This window comes from Sceloporus undulatus, chromosome 1 (genome assembly GCF_019175285.1).
Source record: "Sceloporus undulatus isolate JIND9_A2432 ecotype Alabama chromosome 1, SceUnd_v1.1, whole genome shotgun sequence".
Lineage (NCBI taxonomy): Eukaryota > Metazoa > Chordata > Lepidosauria > Squamata > Phrynosomatidae > Sceloporus > Sceloporus undulatus.
The window spans coordinates 123,098,958-123,117,830 of NC_056522.1; the positions used below are offsets into that span (position 1 = coordinate 123,098,958).

The 18,873-nt window shown below is 42.3% G+C and overlaps 1 protein-coding gene across 2 annotated transcripts in view; it reads left to right on the forward strand.

Annotated features, from left to right (window-relative positions):
• LOC121921504 (gamma-aminobutyric acid receptor subunit rho-1) overlaps window positions 1-18,873 on the forward strand; it is an 89,941-nt gene that overhangs the window by 58,597 nt on the left and 12,471 nt on the right. For both annotated transcript variants that reach the window (XM_042449679.1, XM_042449689.1), the window contains exons 3-5: window positions 4,584-4,690; window positions 9,412-9,479; window positions 11,384-11,607. In XM_042449679.1, coding sequence (XP_042305613.1) covers window positions 4,672-4,690; window positions 9,412-9,479; window positions 11,384-11,607 — 311 coding nt within the window. In that variant the 5' untranslated portion in view covers window positions 4,584-4,671. The remainder of the gene's footprint in view (window positions 1-4,583; window positions 4,691-9,411; window positions 9,480-11,383; window positions 11,608-18,873) is intronic.

Genomic DNA, 18,873 nt, shown 5'->3' on the forward strand with positions numbered 1-18,873 from the left:
TGCTAGAGTTTCCTGTTTATTTTGTTTTTATTTCGCCTGCAAATTCATAGTTTTGCATGCAAACTCTCTCTTGAAACAGCAGGTTTCCCTCAGTCCTTGTGTACTTCTTCCCTCCCCTCCTGCTGATCATGCGCCACATCTAGGAGCTTATTGCACTGACTTTTTAACCTGACTGCTCCCCAACAGGATACAGTTGGGCTGCAGGATACAGTTGGGAATTATCGCATGGAAAATGCCACTGATGCCACCGGGCGACTGCCTGCCGGCTGAATCCTGGCTCCCAGTTGCACTTAGCTGGCCAATTTGCAAACATGGAAAGCTCCCATGTTCACAAATTGGCCGACTGAGCACTGCTGGGAGCCAGGATTTAGCTGGAATGCTGTCACCCAATGGCAGTGGCAGCATTTTCCATGCAATAATTCCCGACTGTATCCCACAACCCAACTGTATCCTGTTTGGGTGCAATAAGCTCCCTAGACTCAGGCAACTTGAGAAACTGGCTTTCAGCAATTTCCACTGAGCCCTTTTTAATTATTATTCAGGAGTTAGTCAAAGTGTTCAAATACTTTAGCAATAGTACACTAGTTAAGGATAAAGGTCATTTTATTTTAGTGCTGGCATTCCTCTTTGCCTTCTTGGTCTCTGTTGATTCTGGGTCCTGAAAAAAATTGTAATGTTTTCTGGTGGCGGTCATCTTAGCTAGTTCCGGTAAAAGCCATGGAGAGGCACATTTAAATTCAGAAAATAGTGGATTGATTTAAACAGAGCTGGGGAGCACAAATAAAAAGTTGTTGATATTGCTGGGAGTTTTCCTGGGAATACTGTTTTTGTTTGATTTTAATAAATGTGAAGCACTAGGTTAAATCTGGACAAAAGAAAGATATATAAATATGGCTTGGCTCTACAGTTCATGACTGGTAATTTTTAATAACCTTAGGCTTTTTAATAAATAGATCAGTTTTAAAAATGTGATTTTTTTGGTGGGAAATTATAGCATATTCTCCCCCCTTGTTAGATACTGTTGAACTATTCTGTTCAAGATCCTTGTTTTGAAGTATTCAGTAAAATTAAGAACATTATGCATAAAGTACATTCTTGAGTTAATCGCCTTACCTATGAACATAAGTTTTCGCACTTGGTATCAGATTTTTTAAAAAAAAACCCACTTCCTTTCAATAATACATATTTAAAACAAATTGTTAGGTTATTTTGAAATCCTATTTAAATATAGGATTGAAAAAACATCATGTAGATTTCTAAAACAAAACCAGGACCCAAACCTGGGGTCTGGATAGGCTTAATGTAGATTAAAAACAGAACATAAAGCTCAGGGTCAAAACTCAGTTCAAAACACAACAATATAAAGCCCAAAGCTAGCAGCTAACCTGTTAGACACTCTTTAATGGAGGAACAAAGTATACACTAAAGAATTGTCTGATTAAAAAATAGGTCTTTGCTTGCTGCTGCCAGAAGGACAAACGGGAAGCAGTGGCTACCAAGAAGGGCAAAGTTATATTCTTGGCTGCCGAGTGAGGGCACCCAGATGATCCTTATCAAGATAAGCATGAGTAAGCTCCAAGCAAGCAGTCTTCTGATCTTTGGCTTGAAGACATTGATCAGAGGTGGTGTGTTCTTGGTACAATGTGGTGTATCAGCCCATCAGAGACCTGTCATCCCAGTATACTAGTAGGATTGGGGTGACTGGCACAACAACCGCAACACAGCATTAATTCCACAAACATCTATCCTATAGTAAGAGAGCAGCTCTTCTCAGTGAAGGTTCACAATTCTAATGTCAATGAGATGGTGAATCTTCTCTGGGATTTACTCTAAACCTGAAAGGATTTTTTTTGTGTGTGTGGTGATTAACCATAACTCCAAAAATGGGCTCAACATCTTGCGTAGCTCCTTTTTCAGACTAAACTCTGGAGTGGATTCCTCTGTGGACTTTTGAAGCTGCCAGTCTCCACTGTACTTCCTCCACTAGGTGTTTGATGCTACCAGCAGTGGTTGAATCAGTCATTTTAGGCTGCAGCCCTAAGCCTATTTGCTAGAGTATTTAGAGCAAGAGTATTTAGGACTGAATATCAAACAGTGTCTATCCAGTAACCACAGTTAAATCCATGGTTGATCCAGAGGCATCAGACACACATCCAAGAATGTGTACACAGCATAGGTAGATGGCTATTAATATTTTTAAAAATTAGAATGTATACTTACATGTGATTAAAAAGCAGTTAAAATATGGTACATTTAAAACAGCTCAGCTCCCTCTTAGAAGCCCTTCCCTTAAAAACCTTCAGTTCTAAATGTCTGACAGAAAAAAATAACTCTTCATCTGTTGAGGGAAGCAAGGGAAGGATGGGACCATTCAAGTCTCCCTAGGAAGGAAACTCCAGAACCTGGGAGCAGCCACTGAGAAAGCCCTGTTTTACCTGTGAAGGTGGTAAGACTGAGGGCATGTCTACACAAGCCAAATGAACTGGTTTCTCCCTCTGCCACCCTCATGACTTTATGATGCACGTCCAAAGGCTCAATTCGACTATGGACTTTCTTCACATGGGAAGGGCAGTTCTGCAGTGAATCTGGGCCATCCATGTATTAAATTAAAATTAAAAAACTCACAATTTTCTTCAAATGTTTCCAGAAAATCCAGAGCACTCCAGAGTAATACTGGGTGGCTGTTTACACAGCATATTGCTGTGCCATCCATCCCTGCCCCCACTGATATGGGTCCCTCCTGCCAAGGTCACAACAAGACACCCAGCCATGTCATCGACACTGGGCATCTCATTTCTGATCTCAGAGGGAGCAACTCACACCACTGGCAGCAGTGGTGGGCAACACAGCAGAATGCTATGTAAACAGTCACCCAGTGTCTCTCCAGAGTGTGCAAGTAATGGTGGGAATTCAGGGCAGCTTTGGGGCCAGAATACTTTGGGAACAGTCCAGAGTATTTTGGCCAATGTAGACCCAACCTGAGATAAGGCCTCTCCTGAGGATCTCAGGAATCAAGAAGGCTCGTACGAGAAGATAAGTCCGATCAGATAGTTATACCTAAGCTTTATAGATCATAACCAGCACTTTCACATGTACCCAGAAACATTAGCTACCATGGAGGCTGTATCTTAAAACAAGAGTAGGACTCATGCAGTCTCCCTTATGTGTTTGGCCTGCAACTGACAGCTGTCCTGGACAGCATAGTCCAGTGGTTCCCAAACTTTGGACCTTCATATGTTTTGGACTTCAGCTCCCAGAATTCCTGAATGCAGACCAAGCTGGCTAGGATGTCTGGAGGATCAAAGTTCGGGAACCACTGGCATAGTCAGTAATGAAATATGCTGGAAGTTGTAGTTTAACAACATCTGGAGAGGTAATGATTCTCACTCTTGTCTCGAACCAAAGGGCCTGAAATGTGATTTGCTGATCATTCATCTTGCCTTGGTCCAGGCCTTGGAGGTAGAGAGGAACTGCTGGACCTCTTACCCTTTCCCTCCACCACTCCCTTCTCCTTTTGTGTCATGTCTTTTTAGATTGTAAGCCCGAGGGCAGGGAACCGTCTAATTAAAAAGATTGTATGTACAGCGCTGTGTAAATTTACAGTGCTTTATAAATAAAGGATAATAATAATAATAATAATAATAATAATAATAATAATAATAATAATAATAATAATAATAATGTGGAACTATTTTCCAATATATTCTAGAGTTTTTACACCCTATCCCAATGTCACTTCATCTTTAGTTTCTCCACTGGTACTAGTTTCAATGAATTGAATGAAAACTAAGGAGCTTATCACATGAATTTTAAAAGCATTTCAAGCCTCCTGGGCTGGAGCCGTGATGCTGGATGGGGGCGAGGATTATTGCATGCTAAATTGCTGCCTAATCACCGCCCGTCATCAGCCCTGGTCCCAGCCATGCTCCACCAGCACTTTTTAGAAGCTGGAAAGCTTCAAAAAAGTGCTGGCAGAGCACAGCAGGGACATGGCTTGCACCCAGGCTGATGGCGGGCAGCAATTAGGCAGTGATTTGGCATGCAATAATCCTCACCTCTATCCCGCGTCCCTGCTTGAAACGCTTTTAAAGTTCATGTGATAAGGTCTTAATACTGTACAGTTTGGGAAGCCCTGTGGCTTGACTGTTCAGAGGTATCCAGATAATTAAACAAAGAAAATACGCATCCCCTCCCACACTGATATTTAGAAGTATCATGTGAGAACTCCCTTAACCTAAGATTTATGGGCCAAAACCTGAGCCCCAGTGACGACCCTTGGGATGTCATGGAGGCAGGCCCTGGTGGTATTACAAGGGAAAGCCTCTGATGCATAAACATCAACCACAGTTGCAAAACGTATGCCACTTAAGTTAAAAACAAACATAAAATCTAACTAATGAGGAAGATATATAAGCACACACTTTTCAAGATGTCGCTCTTACTATGAGATTCCTCCCCCTTTCCCCTGAACTGGAGAAGAGAGACCAGGCCTGAGACCTGGGAACCCTGTATGTTATTCTATGAGTCTTAAAGGAATAGTAGATTACAGTATATATGACTGTTGGTTTTTATTCCCCATACAGTCCAATACTAAAACGAAGTCCTGATATCACCAAATCACCGCTAACAAAATCAGAGCAGCTTCTGAGAATAGATGACCATGACTTCAGCATGCGACCTGGTTTTGGAGGTATGAAGCATGCAATTCAATTGATATTTTCTTTTCCTCTCTGCATTTCCTTGAAAATACACTATATACTAATTTTTTTAAGCAAAATAAATCTATTGTCTGGGTTCTGTTGGTTGTCTCAACAAGGACAGATCAACTGCTGATTTGTAAGTCAACATTTATGTAAATCTCACTTATCCAGTGAGTCTACTCTAATTGAAACCAACAATAGGATTCATTTCTGTGAAAGTAGCCAAGTAAAAGCGTTTCCTTGTTTTGAAAGCAAAATGACTTTTTGCCTAACAGTTTTTCCCAAAGATACGTTTGCTGCATTTACTTGAAAAAAGGTAGCAGACCCATACTCTGTCATTAGATGGATTAAGAAGTGTAAATCTTTTGTTAAAGCTAGAGAATAGCACCTTTGACAATATTTATTGCACAATGTCATAGCTGTTTCATCATGGCTCTGCTATAAGAGCATCCCTTTTCATTAATGGGAAACACCGGTAAGAAGGTCCCAAACACACTGCTGTAGCATTTCTCCTCATGTGATAACTTCCTGACATGGCTGTTCTGGTATTGGGTAGTCAGGTGTCGCCTCCCTGCTCCCCCATTCCTATTCCAAAGCAGGCTTTTCCCTGTTCCCCCAGCCTGCCAAAGAAGAAATTACTGTCTCCTTAGAAGGAGACATTCTTATTCTTTCTTTGGCAGGAGGGAAGCTGGCAGGTCAGTGAGGTGGCAATAAGGGAGATGAAGAAGTGAAAGTGCAGGAACCTTTGACAGTACAAAAAGCCCTGTTGTGCTATTGAAGAGAGGTGTAATAATAAAAGCTCCAAAACTGTGTGTTTTTGTTTTCTTTTTATTAACACGATTGTGGCAAGACCAAAGCGGGAATGAGGCTCATGTGATAAAGTTCTAAATTAGATGCCTTAGGCAGCTGATTTTGCATGCCATGAAAGGGCAGCAATTTTGATCAGTTTCATTTGTTGTTGTACATGTACAGTCAGACAATAGTGCTTTGGGATCTCCCCTTTTCTGGCCTCAGATACTAAAATTATCTTGGCCAGCCTTGGATATGATGTACCTTTAATCTGGGAGGAAGAAGCCATTTGCTGTTCCACCTCACACACCAAAATGTCTAAGGCCAGCCCATCTTGCACATTTTACAAGGTGCACATTAGCTTCTGGATAAGCAGAAATATAATAAGAGCAGTTTTACCTTATGTCACTCCTCTAATGTTGAGAACTGGGCCTCTTGAATTTCTAGTTGCCATTAAATTATTTAAACACATCAGAGGCTGAACAGAAGCCAGGGCAAAACGTGGCAAGCAACAGACATAACCTATTTACTTGTGCAAAGTAGTAGCGTATTTTAAAAGTGAAATGCTTGACTTTTATTTATTTATTTTTAAATAGATAAATGTGTCAGAGCTCAAGCCTTGTTTGAACTAATGTTTGTTGGTGAATCTTGGGGAAAGGGAAGGATTTTTAGTGGGGAAGAGAAAAGACTAAAATTAGATGCATATTTCCATGTTAAAAGGGTAAGTGCCAGAATTTCAATCAGATGTTGACCCTGCTCAAATTAAGGCAGTTTTATTTATAAACTTATTTATCTTACTAAGCCTACAACCCCATACATACTTACCTAAGACTTTAAGTCTACTGAGCTCAATGGGATTTAGTAAGACCTACGTCAAAATAGACATGTGCTGATTGTCTTAAGTTGCTTTTCAGTTTGGTCCTCCCATGTTCATCCTGCTGCCTGCTTGAGGTTTTTGGTTTTTTTTTCAGATAACAAACATGGTGCCAAGCAATCTTTTTTTTAGTTCTGTGAGCATATTTTCATTTTATTTTACTGGGTATATTAGTTCTTCCAATCCATCTGAGGGTGCTTTGCTTTTTCAGAGAAGTCTTAGCTTGCAGAGGAGAATTTTTTTACAAGGTGCTCAAGTTTACTTCCAGGATAACTTCCAGATCTGTAGAAGATTCAAAATGCTTTTGTTTACTTGTGTAAAGATGACCTAGATGTTTCATTTCACATGTACAAACTATTAGTTTTGCATTTTTAAAATCTCTGTAGCATGTTGAATTATTATTATTCTTTTCATGTGATTTATGCCTCTGGTATCACATTTTCTATTAAAGAGGTAATGCTCTGGAACACTTCTACTTCATTAACAGAGGTGTCCATGTATTGCTAAAAAGAAAATGATTTGTAATTGGACCACTTTTAGAGAAAAATACAAAAGCTTGGGAAAGTTGCCTTTTTAAAATGCTAATTCCCACAATCCTTTAGCTAGCATGGCCAGTAACCATGCTGGCTTGGAGCTTTGGGGAGTTACAGTCCAAAAAAGGAATGTTTCCAAGCACTGATGTGCTTCCATCCCTTGGAGCCGAATTAGGGAAGTTACTTTTAAGAAGAATGTATGTAGTGTCCTACTAATAGGCACTCATAACTGAGTAGTGATCGGATGATGTTCTTGGATCCAGACCACTGCTCAGTTATGGATGGTTTCAGCATGTCCCTATATTCATTCTTTTTCAAAGTAACTTCCAAAGCTGTGCCCTGGAGTAGTGTTTCAAATAATTTACCCATCCATGTTCTGGAGGGGGGGGGGAGCAGGCTGGTGTACCTTCTATGAATATTAAATTTTGGGGCATTAAGCTTAACCTTTTCCTGATGAAATCTCTCTGGTCAGCTCATATTTCTCTGCAGCCAGCTGTGAAATCCCCCTGAGGCTTACCTCATTGCAGCCATGCTGGTGTGCATGTCCTGTGGATATGGGTATCTAATATGTAATCAACTAATGCATCATTTCACTGACCTACAGAAGGAATAGTTCAAAACGGAAGAATATTTAGAGAGTTCCAAGTTAGTATTTCACTGTTATCACTGCGGTTGTATCTTGTCAGCAGTCAAAACCAGGCTTTTAGAGCAGAGGATTAGGAAAACATGCTTCCTTATGGGCCCAGTGGATTAAAAGAACATTGTAATTTATCTACCCTTTCCTGGCTGACAGATGGTCAGTCAAGTCCAAATATTATACCCCTAGATGGGGAATGTTCATTATTACTAAATGCTCTGTGTACATATTCAATTAATAGTAAAAGGATTTTAGTTTCAGGATTGTTCATTAGGGGGAGCAATGTTTATGCTTTTAGTAAATGTCATGTTCTGTAATTGCAGTGTTAACTCCTGTAGAAGCATCTGTGTAAGTATTTCACAAAGATCATCCTTACTGGAACAAGAAATCTAACATTTTAAGCTTTCAGTGGGGAAGCCATAAGTGGCAAACCTAGACATATAGCAACAATGCACTAGAAGTATTAGTTATAAAAAATGAAATGAGAAGGGGTTATTTGAGGGCAGAAGAAGGAGGAGACACACAGACACACAAATGGAAAGAGGGTATGGACATGTAAATGGCCCAAAGTGACATGTTTTGACATTAAATTAAACTGATTGAATTGGCACCTGTTGCCAGTCTGGATGAGGCCATGTATGTGTGTGTGTGTGGGGGGGGGGGGGGTCCTTCATGTTACCTGTCAACTTATGGTGACCCTATTAATTTCATAGCATTTTCTTAGGCAAGGAACGTTAGGAGGCAATTTTGCCAATTCCTTTCTCTGAATTATAGCCTACACTACCTATTGACACTCTTCCATCCAAGTACTAACCAGGGCTGACCAGGCTTAGCATCCAAGATCAGACAGGATCTGGTGCCTTTGGGTTTTTAGGCCCCACAGATGAGCCCTTTGGCTCATATATTAGGCCCAGGGATGAACACTTAGGCTATATATATATATATATCCAGTCATATAATTATGCATATAAATTATGGAATACAGTCTGCCCTTTTTATACTGTACACTGATTTTTAATACACAGATTCAAGCATCCACAGTTCAAAAATGTTCAAAAAAAGTATAAATTTCAAATATCAAACCTTGATCTTCCGTTTTTTATAAGGGACACCATTATGCTATGTCACTATATTTAATGGGACTTGAGCATCCACAGATTTTGTTATCCACAAGGGATCTTGGAACCAAACCCCAGCATATAACAAGGGTCCACTGTACCATTTCTTTGGAGGCCTGATTGGTGCCAACCCTGGTATCATTGTGGGGCCAAGTCAAATCATGGCTTTTTAATAAAGTCTTTGGGGCCTAACTGTTTTTATCCAATTTGCACATGTGCTAATGGTTGGCATTGTTTTAAATTGTTTTAATCGGTTCTGAATTGTCTAGTTTTAACCAGTAAATGATTTAATGTATTTTTACTCTTTTTGAATTATTGTTTAGAATTGTCCTGAATAAATACAGATTTTATTCTACATGCCCTGAGAGCCTCAAATACAGGGCAAGATATAAATAACTTAATTACAGTCAGCCCTTCTTACAGATTATTTTATACACGGATTCAAACATCCACAGTTTGAAAATGTTCAAAAAAAGTATAAATTTCAAATATCAAACCTTGATTTTCCACTTTTTATAAGTTTCCATTTTGCTATGTCATTATATTTAATGGGACTTGAGCATCCACAGATTTTGTTATCCACGGTGGTCTTGGAACCAAACCCCAACATATAACAAGGGTCCACTGTAATAAATAAGTTTAGTTTGCTCCTCAGCAGTGACATCAGCACAAACTACTTCTTCCTCTGCTATTTTTTGCTTTCTTTCTGTTTGAAAGAACCTTTCTGATGGTTTGCATGCTATGTCTCCTATTTCCATAGGCCCTGCAATTCCTGTTGGAGTAGATGTACAAGTTGAAAGCTTGGATAGTATTTCAGAGGTTGACATGGTAAGTGCCGGATGGTGACTCAGATTTTTTCTTCCTAAATTGTAATTAATATTTCAGGATAAAGCCATATATTAATAAATGAATGGAGCATGTTGTTTTGCAGCTCCTTGCTTTGCCAAGTGGTAAGATGTTTCAGGAAATCAGCCTTGCTTGGAGAAAGTACTGACAATTTATTTAACATACTTGTAATACTTGCTTACAAATAGGCATGTTAAGCATAGAGGTCCAGTCATGTATCACTAAGCTTGCAAATTGGCATCAGTTTCCTCAAAAGCAAAGAGTGCACTCCCGAAGCCAGGAGATGAATATGCAGCTAGCATTACAGTTCAGAATTCTCCCAGGCCTTGAACTTTTCAGACCAAAATCTGAGAGCTAGGGCCAGCCCTTCCCATGTATTGAGTGTCAACCACAGTTGCTCACAGTTTGTCCTTCAACACCGCCCCCCTATATTTTCTTATCTGGAAACTAAGACAGAAATCTCAACTAAAGAGGCTTTCCCTAAATAAAGAAAATATTTTTATTCATAAACTGCGCAGAGTGGGTGGGAGGGGGGCACAACCTCCGCATGTAGATGTAAAATGCGGTCCTGAGAGTAAAAATTTTGAGTATCACTGATCTAAGCCAAACTAACTGATATAAGAATGGATCCTAGCTTTGTCTTTCTTCTTTTAATTCAGCACTGAAGATGCTTCAGATTATACATAATTTCTGTGCTTGTTTGTATTTGAAGATACAGACTCTTGATTAAAACTGTAGAGCAAAAAATACTAAATGTCTTTTTATTTACTAAAATGTCTATACTTATACATGAGTACATACAGTAAGTAAATACAGATACCACCTGGAGAGTCTTTGTAAGCTGTAGCAACAAAGCAATTAAGCTTGCAAACTGTAGCAAGCTTTAGCTCTCCTGATCTACTACCCAGGCTGGAGATGCATATAGGACTTTATCAGATGGGGGGAAATCAGGGGAGAATTGGGGGTTTAAAAGGGCATTATCCCAGGACGTTAGAGCTAGCCTCCTGTCCTGTGTCAAATAATTGGTTTGTGCAATTTTAGCTCTTTTGAAAGGGCCTGGAAACAGCCTAAGACATGTTGCTGCTTGAGGCAAAGGACAAGATACTTCATTCCATATACAAAATTTGACAGATCTGGCAGCTATCATGGTGGGTGTGGGGTTGTTCCAGGCTGGATGGGTAGGAAAGGGAGGTGATGGCAGCAAGGGCAAGCACAATTTCCTTTCCTTTTGGGGAAGAGGAGGAGGCTATGGTGGTGGCTGCCGCCACTGCCTTCACTATTTTCCTTTCCCAGCCCAGCTAGCAACCCTGCCAGGCCCAGAAGGGGCTGCTGGGCAGTAGCAGCACCCCAACCCCACCATAGCAGAGGCAGTCTGGCTGGCAGAAGTGGGTGGCTGGCATGTGTGGCAGGCAGCCTGGGGGTGACAGCATGAGTTAACACATGGCAAGTGAATAACAGAAAGATGGGAAATTAAAATGTGGCGTGTATTTATTTCCTACAAACTGAGGACAGTTTCTTCCTTTCTAGCAGACCTATTGCAGCAGACTTTTCCAGCAATATTGATTTAATGTTTTTTTCCAAAATGTTGCATTATATTAATCTTTTGATAAAAAGCTTTCATTTATTATTTTTATTTATTTATTTCAAGGATTTATATTCTGCCTGTCTCCCACAATGGGAGTTTGGACTGTATTTCATTTCATGCAACGTGCTGTGTATGTTGTAATGATGTAGGTATATTTGTTCTTATCTTGTTTTATGTATTACATGGAACTAAGCAGTACTTTTTATTAAATTAAATAATATTTATTAAATTAAATAGTATTTATTTAAAAAATACTAACATGAATGAAATGTTTCCTTTCTCAATTTTTGCTTTATGTCAGGACTTCACTATGACACTCTATCTGAGACATTATTGGAAAGACGAAAGATTATCCTTTCCAAGTACCAACAACCAAAGCATGACCTTTGATGGCAGGCTTGTGAAAAAGATCTGGGTGCCTGACATGTTCTTTGTACATTCCAAACGCTCTTTTATCCATGACACCACAACAGATAACGTCATGTTGCGGGTCCAGCCAGATGGAAAAGTACTTTATAGCTTAAGGTAAAGTGAAACCTATTGTGATCTTTGCCTTAGCTTCTGGAAATATGCTGAAATGCAAGGGGTGAGAAATGTTGTTTTGGCTTTTTTGGATTACAGCATCCAGACTCCTGTAGCCACCATGACTACTGGTCATACTGACTAGAGAATTCTGAGAGTTGTAATCCAAAATTCCCCATCTCTGGTTAAAACGTTGCCTGTATTATTTTGTGTGGATCGGCCAAGCCATTGTATTCTCCATCACCATGTGTAGATGTGAGAGCTGGAGAATAACAAAAAAAAAAAGTTGATAGGAATAAAATTAATTCATTTGAAATGTGCTGCAGAGAAAATTACTGAAAATGCCATGGATGGCCATGAAGGCAAACAAATGAGTTCTGGAACAGATCAAGCCTGAACTCTCCCTGGAAGCCAAGATGACTACAATTGGGGCTGTCATACTTTGGCCACATCATGAGGAAAAATGAATTATTAGAAAAGACAATGATGCTAGAAAAGGTAGAGGGCAGTAGAAAGAGAGGAAAGACACATGCCAGATGGCTAGACTCAGTCAGGGAGGACACAAGCCTGAGCCTACAGAACTTGAATAAAGAGGTTGAGAACATGTGGTCTTGGAGTTTTCTCATCCACAGGGTCGCCATGAGTTGAAGTCAACTCGAGGGCGGTTAACAACAATTATTTTGTCCATGTACTGTATTCTTGTGGACAATCCATAAATCAGTTAAGCATTTCAAGATTAGCAAATGTAAAAATAAGTGTATTATTATTATTATTATTATTATTATTATTATTAACCTTTATTTATGAAGCGCTGTAAATTTACACAGTGCTGTACATGCAATCTTTTTAGTTAGATGGATCCCTGCCCTCAGGCTTACAATCTAAAAAGACATGACACAGAAGGAGAAGGGAGTGGTGGAGGGAAAGGGTAAGAGGTCCAGCAGTTCCTCTCTACCTCTGAGGCCTGGACCAAGGCAGATGGACTGGAGGGAGGGTTTGGCTTCATAATGGATGGTTAATCTTCTTCCAGGGAAAATACATACTGTCAAGTAGGATAATGCAAATACAGTACATAGCAATACAGGAAATGGTTTGATAAACAGGCACCAAAAGAACATCAAATAGTAAGCGACAATTATGCAATGCCTGGGAAGGCTTCTCTGAACAGGATGGTTTTCAACTCCGTTTTGAAGCTGGTTAAAGAAGTGATGGCTCTTGCTTGTGGGGGAAGAAGGTTCCAGGAGTGAGGGGCAGCAAGTGAAAAGAGGCGAATCCGGGATGGGGCAGAGGAAATCCTGGGCTGGGACAGCAGACCTTGACTACCAGAACGGAGGGCCCTGGTGGGAAGGTGAGGAGAAAGAAGGTCTGATAAGTAAGGAGGGGCCAGTCCATGGAGGGCTTTAAATGTCGACAGCAGGAGCTTATACTGAATGCGGAAAGGGAGAGGGAGCCAGTGAAGGAATGCCAACACAGGAGAGATGTGGTCAGAGCGGTGGGTGGAAGTGATAATGTGTGCAGCTGAATGCTGGACAGAGATTAAAGGACGGAAGTGAGAAAGAGGAAGCCCAGCCAGGAGGACATTACAGTAATCAAGTCATGAGATCACTAGGGCATGGACCAGGATCTTGGCAGTAGAAGCAGAGAGATATGGTCGGATTTTGGCAATATTGTACAAAAAGAGTCTGCAATCCTTGGCTGTGGTCTGGATCTGAGGGATACACGACAGAGAAGAATCAAAGATAAAACCAAGACTGCGGGCTTGCTGGACTGGTTGAATAGAAATGTTGTCCACAGAGACAGAAAAGGAGTGTTGAAGGGTGGACTTAGGAGGAAAGACAAGAAGCTCTGTCTTGGACATGTTGAGCTTCAAACGCCGATGGCGCATCCACTGCGAGACAGCTGTGAGGCAAGACGAAACTTGCTGTTCAAGCCTTGGAGAAAGGTCAGGGGCGGAAAGATACAGCTGGGTGTCATCGGCATACAGATGGTAGGAAAAACCAAAAGAGCTAATGAGTTTTCCTAAGGACAGTGTGTAGAGAGAAAACAGAAGGGGACCCAGAACAGAGCCCTGGGGAACTCCAACAGATAAGGGAACAGGAGAAGAAGTCTGACCCCCTGCAACTACTGCAAAAGATCTGCCAGACAAATAAGATCTAAACCAGTCAAGAACAGAGTCTGAGAACCCAAGGTCAGAAAGTATATTAACTAGAAGAGAGTGATCAACGGTGTCAAAGGCTGCAGACAGATCAAGAAGGATGAGAACAGAGTACCCCCAACACAACCCATACTCAAACTGCAAAATGGTAGTCATACATGGAGAGTCATTTGGTGAATTGAGCCTGGATTGGGTACAGATTTTGAGACAGGGTCCCCTGGGCAAGATGCCTTTGATGGAGTTTCCTAGTTCCTCATCCTTATCATTGGTGACTATTTGGGTTTTTTCCCCCCTTGCACTAGGCTCAATTTTCAGGATACGCTCCTGTTTCTTCTTGCTCTTGTCACTGCTCCCACACTTGGGGAGGGCAGATGAATAGATGGCAATAGCAGAGAGTGCTAGGCCACAAGGATGAAATCTAGGGCTCTGCAGAAAACTCCAATCTGTGTCATTGTACAACAGACAGACTCAAACCTGATAGACTTTGGTGCCAGTGCTCATCTGAGCTGCATATCTGTCAACATTTGCTAGAATCTTGTTGATGTGCTGTTGTTGTGTGCTTTCAAGTCATTTCTGACTTATGGCGACCCTAAGGCAAACTTATCACAGGGTTTTCTTGGCAAGGTTTGTTCAGAGAAAGCTTGCCATTGCCTTCCCCTGAGGCTGAGATCATGTCACTTGCCCAAGGTCAACCAGTGGGTTTCATGGCTCAGCAGAGAATTCAACCCTGGCATCCAGAATCACAGTCCAACACTTTTGGTGTGGTATGATGATATAAAATACAACAACAAATGACAATTCAGACTTACATTATCACAACTTAGCTTTTCGGTCATTACTGAGTACTTTCGGGTATTCAGTTAAGGACCAGACCAGGTTAGGTGGGCGGGGGGGTGTTGCCTTGATTCATAAGAACACCCTTTCCTTAGCCAGGAACCATGTCCGACGAACTGCCTATATCGAGTGTATTTACCTGACCCTGAAGGCCAGAGATAGTTTAGGGATTCTGTTGGTTTACCGGCCACCCCGTGCGCTAACAGACTCCCTAGACGAGCTGACACAGCTGGTCTCGGAGCTGATGTTGGAGTCCCCTAGGCTTTTTGTCCTGGGGGACCTCAACATCCCCTTCGAGGCCAGCCAAGGTCCATCTGGTGCGGCTCGGGAGTTCATGGCTACCATGACTGCCATGGGCCTATCCCAATTGGTCTCAGGGCCTACACACTCTGCTGGTAATACACTTGATGTGGTCTTTTGTACGGACATGGAGAATCCGTGGGCGGAGGTAACCAATATCTCCGCTTTGTCATGGATGAACCATTTCCTGGTTGAGGCTAAATTCAAGGCTTCTACCCAGATCCCTCCCGGGGGTGGCGGACCTATTAGAATGGTCCACCCTCGAAGGCTGATGGAACCCAAAAGGTTCCAAGAGGCCCTAGAGGGGTATATGGTTGGAACTGATGGTGATTCTGTTGATGCCCTGACAAACATCTGGGACACTGACCTCTCCAGGGCTATACACAGTATCGCTCCCAAGCGTCTTCTCAGGCCCACTTCCAAAAAACAGCCCTGGTACACGGAAGATTTCAGGGAAAGGAAGGGTTCTGCGACGACTAGAGCGTGACTGGCGAAGACATCGGGACTTAGCCGACAAGGCACTCCTAGACTCCCTTTTGAAGGCCTATGGAGTGGCGATAAGTGCAGCAAAGAATTCGTTCTATGCTGCACGTATCGCGTACGCGGAGTCGCATCCGGCAGAGCTGTTCAGGGTAGTGAGGGAGCTTCCTCAGCTACCCTCCTCCCTGAACTCTATTCTGGAACCATCCAAAGCCTGCTGTGATGAGTTTAATAACTTCTTCGCGGATAAAACCTCTCGGATAAGGGCTGATCTTGACGCCAGTATTTCTTCAGGATCCAGAATAGAAGTCTCCAGAGCTTCCGTGGACTCAATTGTACTGGATCATTTTGAGTCTGTGAGTACTGAGGAAGTGGACAAGATCCTTAGAAGTGTTAGGAAGACGACATGCTCTCTCGATCCCTGTCCCTCTTGGCTAGCGGCTCAGGGGGGGCGCGGCTGTAACTAATATGTTACATCGCATAATTAATTCATCTTTCAGGGAAGGGCGTTTTCCATCCAGCTTGAAATTGGCCATTGTAAAACCGCTGCTAAAAAAGCCCTCCCTAGACCCCCTGATTCATAATAATTATCAGCCTGTCTCACTGCTGCCTTTTCTGGGGAAGGTGATCGAGAGGGCGGTTGCCATTCAGCTTCAATCGATCTTGGATGATACTGATTTTCTAGACCCATTTCAAACTGGCTTCCGGGCTGGCTATGGAGTTGAGACTGCCATGATCGCCTTGGTTGATGATCTCCCTCTGGGCATGGACAGGGGTAGCGTGTCCATGTTAGTGCTCTTAGACATCTCAGCAGCTTTCGATACCATTGACCATGGTATCCTTCTGGAACGCCTGAGGGAGTTGGGAATTGGAGGCACTGTGCTCCAGTGGTTCCGTTCCTACCTCTCGGGTAGATTCCAGATGGTGCAGCTGGGGGACGTGTGCTCCAATAAGAGGGCACTTACATCTGGCGTCTCTCAAGGAGCCATTCTGTCCCCCATGCTATTTAACATTTACATGAAACCGCTGGGAGAGATCATCCAGAGACATGGGGCGCGGTGTTATCAGTACGCTGATGACACCCAAATATGCTGCTCTGTGTCTCCGACTGATGCAGTGACCAGGGATGGCATCTCTCCTCTAGATGCCTGTCTGGAGTCAGTAATGGGCTGGATGAGGGAAAACAGACTCAGTTTGAATCCAGAGAAAATGCAAGTACTCGTGATAGGTTCCCCAGGCCCGGGGATGGAAATATGTCCACTTGTCCTGAACGGGGTCACGCTCCCTCTGAAGGACTCTGTTTGCAGCCTGGGGGTGCTCCTGGACTTGTTGCTCCACCTTACATCTCAGGTGGATGCGACAGTCAGGAGCACTTGTTATCAGCTTCGGCTGATACGCCAGCTGCGACCCTACCTGGGCCGGGGGGACCTTGAAACGGTGGTACATGCTCTGGTAACCTCTCGGTTGGATTTCTGTAACGCGCTCTACATGGGGCAACCCTTGTACCAAACCCGGAAGCTTCAACTGGTGCAGAACATGGCAGCCAGGCTGGTCACTGGATGCCCCAGGACCAGCCATATAACACCTGTTTTACAAGATCTACATTAGCTGCCCATTCGCTTCCAGGCGCAATACAAGGTGTTGGTTATCACCTATAAAGCCCTAAATGGCTTGGGCCCAGGGTACTTGGAGGACCGCCTCTCCCCATATAATCTGTCCCGCACTCTCAGGTCGGCCAGGAAGCAACTGTTAAGAGTTCCAAATATGAAACATTCTGTGTCTGCACAAAGGGCATTTTCCAGCTCGGCCCCACAGCTCTGGAACTCTCTTCCCGATGAGCTCCGCTCGGCTACCTCCCTCGACATATTCAGGAAGAAGTTAAAAACCTTCCTCTTCAAACAGGCTTTCCCCCAGACAATGTAACATCCGCTCTCTCCCCGATGTATTGATGCACCTGCACTTTCGCTAGCTATTGTTATGGTTTTAATTGGTAGGTTTTTTTATCTGTTTTTAAGCTGTTTGATTGTACCGCTCGCATCTTTTACATGTGTATGCTGTTTGGGATGTTTTGTGCACTGTCGTGCTGCTGTAACCCGCTTTGATCTGAAAAGGAAAAGCGGGATACAAATAAACAGTATTATTATTATTATTATTATTATTATTATTATTATTAGAATTCTTTACTGACCATTTAACAATGCAAATCCCCCCAACCCACATTTTAAGCAACACACCAATTTTTGTATCGTTGGAAGGCAGGGATCAGCAGAGATGTGCCCATCTTTTTCCCTGTAGCTGGATATGCTGCAAAGACATAATCTGGAAGAACCTCCCGAGAATCCCCAGAGTTGGTGCTTGCTGCAGTTCCTCCAATTACAGAAAAATTGCTGGATGCATTTCTGCAGATCTCCCTGCTCTCCAGTAGCATGGAAATGGTAATATTGCAGGGGCTGCATTGTTTAAAAGGGGAGGGGGGGAGCTCCTAATGAGACATAGCTATGTGCCACACTTACATCCTCCAGTGCAGGATTCCAGCCATTACATTGTTTTTAAATAGATGTTAGATGGCCTCACCTGTCAACTGATGTTTCAGTGGTGAATTCTTGCACTGGACGTCAAAGGTGCTGCCGCCACTGCTAATGATAATAATAATGATAAATGAGTCCTGGAATCTCTTCCAGCTTGATGCTTCTATTATTCTGTTTCCAGCTCATTCATTTAATTAATGAGAGAATTTCAGCCAACCAAACAAGTCATATGTAGACGTACTGGAGGAAAGTGTCACTGAATCTGTGGGAATGATGTTTTAGACAATTAGCCTAAAATCAGGAGGTGCCAGTGATTTTGGTGAGCCTGATGGGGTGGGAATAAAGAGTAAGTGAGGTCAACATTCATAATATGCTCACTCTTCTCTAGGGACAACTAGCCCAGTTTAATTAAGAGGCAGCCACAAGAAGCATGTGTACTACTTGTTTCATGAAGAAAAAAGCCCTAATCCACAGTCTACTGAAGACTTGGCCAGAGGTGACTGTGAATTTGGGGAATGATAAAGAAGCACAGAATAGTCTTTTGTTTTGTCATAACACTCTCTTTGGAAATACAACTTCCACATCTCTCAGCAACAGTGACTTGCATTTTTACAGCTTCCTTTACAGCTACATCCCAAAGCACTGAACTATGCCTAATCAATCTCTCAGCCTATTTATTAAAAAGCCTGTTGCCAAAGTAGTTACAGCTTGTTGGTATATTCACTGTTTCACAATGCAGTATGTTCACTGTAGCTGAGTTAACTATTTTGCCTGTCTATTTTAGAGTTACTGTATATACTTGACTTTAAGTCACCGTCATGTATACGTCAAGGGAAAGTTTTGGGGCCAAAATTATGGATTTGCTATAACCTGTGGATAACTCAAGGCAAAAGTTTAGGGGCATGTAACAAAGGATCTAAAAGGATAAAACAAAGAAAAAACAATGCAAAAAGCTTACAAAATTCCAGCAGA